General features: G+C 34.9%; 1 protein-coding gene across 1 annotated transcript; it reads right to left on the bottom strand.

Moving 5' to 3' along the window:
• Positions 1-351: 351 nt before the first annotated feature.
• On the bottom strand, positions 352-1,205 carry LOC129946508 (uncharacterized). The gene is made up of 2 exons (XM_056056721.1): positions 998-1,205; positions 352-910 (listed from the first exon to the last, which is right to left on the bottom strand). The coding sequence occupies exons 1-2, from the start codon at positions 1,092-1,094 to the stop codon at positions 471-473; spliced, it is 537 nt and encodes a 178-aa protein (XP_055912696.1). The 5' UTR covers positions 1,095-1,205; the 3' UTR covers positions 352-470.
• Between the last annotated feature and the right edge of the window lie 368 nt (positions 1,206-1,573).

The following is a 1,573-nucleotide window of genomic DNA, read 5'->3' as shown; positions in this document are numbered from 1 at the left end:
ACTCATCTGCACGCAAGGTCTTCTACCCAACCCCAAGCTGTTAGTTAAATCCATTATTTTTTTTGTTCTTTACCACTTCCTCTAGCTTTAAACTATTTAATTGTACAAACACACTGTGTTATCTTTATACGACCATAGCATCGTGATAACTATGATAATTATTAATTTATACAGTTTACTTTTCAGCTTCAGGGTTAAAATCCATCAATCAATATCCAGAAAGTTTACATTGAGTTTGAATCATCTCTTAAGCAAACTACACGACGACGACGAAGACGTCGACGCTGAAGTCGCACTAAACGCATGAAACTAAACATCTATAATGTAGCTTAAGCTTGTAACAACAACGAAAAAAGACAAATAACATTTATATTCAAATATTTGTATCTACAAATAGTTTCTATCACTAAAGTACATTACTCCAAGTTTATTTATTCATCCAACACGCTAATTATTATATTATTTAAATTTTAACCAATGGTCTTACTGTATGCGTAACCACTACTGCTTGGCAATGGCACTGAAGCAGAGGCAGATGCGGAGGCAGCTGGGACTCCTCCAATCAATTTGACTCCTGTGAAGATGGTTTGACCAGCTGCACCTACTGAGCTAGTTGATGTTGGAGATGAGGACGAGGATGAGGACGAATCACTGCTTGAGGCATCGATTGTGTTCGAAACTGGAGCAGCTCCGTAGTTGACATTTATTGTCTTCCTGTACAAAGGAAGGGTGCTGTAGGACACTTGACTTCCACTGCTGCTATCACTACTACTGCTGCTGCTTCCAGAATTTGTATTGATGTTGACGGTTTTGAATGATGACTTGATTGCCAAAAGACTGCTCACGATGCTGTTAATGCTTTGAATTTTCGAACTAATCGCACTACCAATTGCATTTAGAATTGCTGGATCTAGACGTACAAATTGATTTATTCAATAACAGTAACCCAACATGTACATAACTGCCAATCAAATATGATATGGGAATAGGAACAAACCTTTTTGGACATTAACACTAACTATTCCGAATGATTCAGTTGTTGGGTACATCGACATCAGAACGACGAGAACGCTGAACAATACAAATTTCGACATGATTTTAGTTTTTTTTTTTAATTCTGATAATTACGAAACACAACTAAACCAAAACCGGACTAAGATTCGAATAAACTCTCAGTGAACGTTGATCAAAGCTTATATAGCTTCTTCTTAGAAGAATATAGGTACCTAACCTACAACATAAGAAGATCTACACGATGATAACTTAACTTCTGTATTTTAATGTTGCCATATAGAATCGTCCGAAATACGAGTAAGTATATATTCTGAAGGTTAAACACTTTAGAAAGACTAATTGAGTTGCCCATAACTATGAGCACTAATGATTCCCACCTCTCAAATAAAGTCAGCTGTTTAGTTATTTTGGCATGGTAAAAGAAGAACATTGATGAAAATTGAAAGTATAAAATTTTAAATAATTTACATAAATTTAAAGACGAGAAAATAGTATGTTTGAGCGATGGTAAATAAGCAAAAATAGAAGATATAATCTAGTTTGTTAAATTCTTAACAAA

The sequence above is a fragment of the Eupeodes corollae genome, chromosome 2, assembly GCF_945859685.1.
Source record: "Eupeodes corollae chromosome 2, idEupCoro1.1, whole genome shotgun sequence".
Classification (NCBI taxonomy): Eukaryota; Metazoa; Arthropoda; class Insecta; order Diptera; family Syrphidae; genus Eupeodes; species Eupeodes corollae.
Note: the sequence above shows the minus strand (reverse complement) of the source record. Positions and strands in the feature narration are given on the sequence as shown.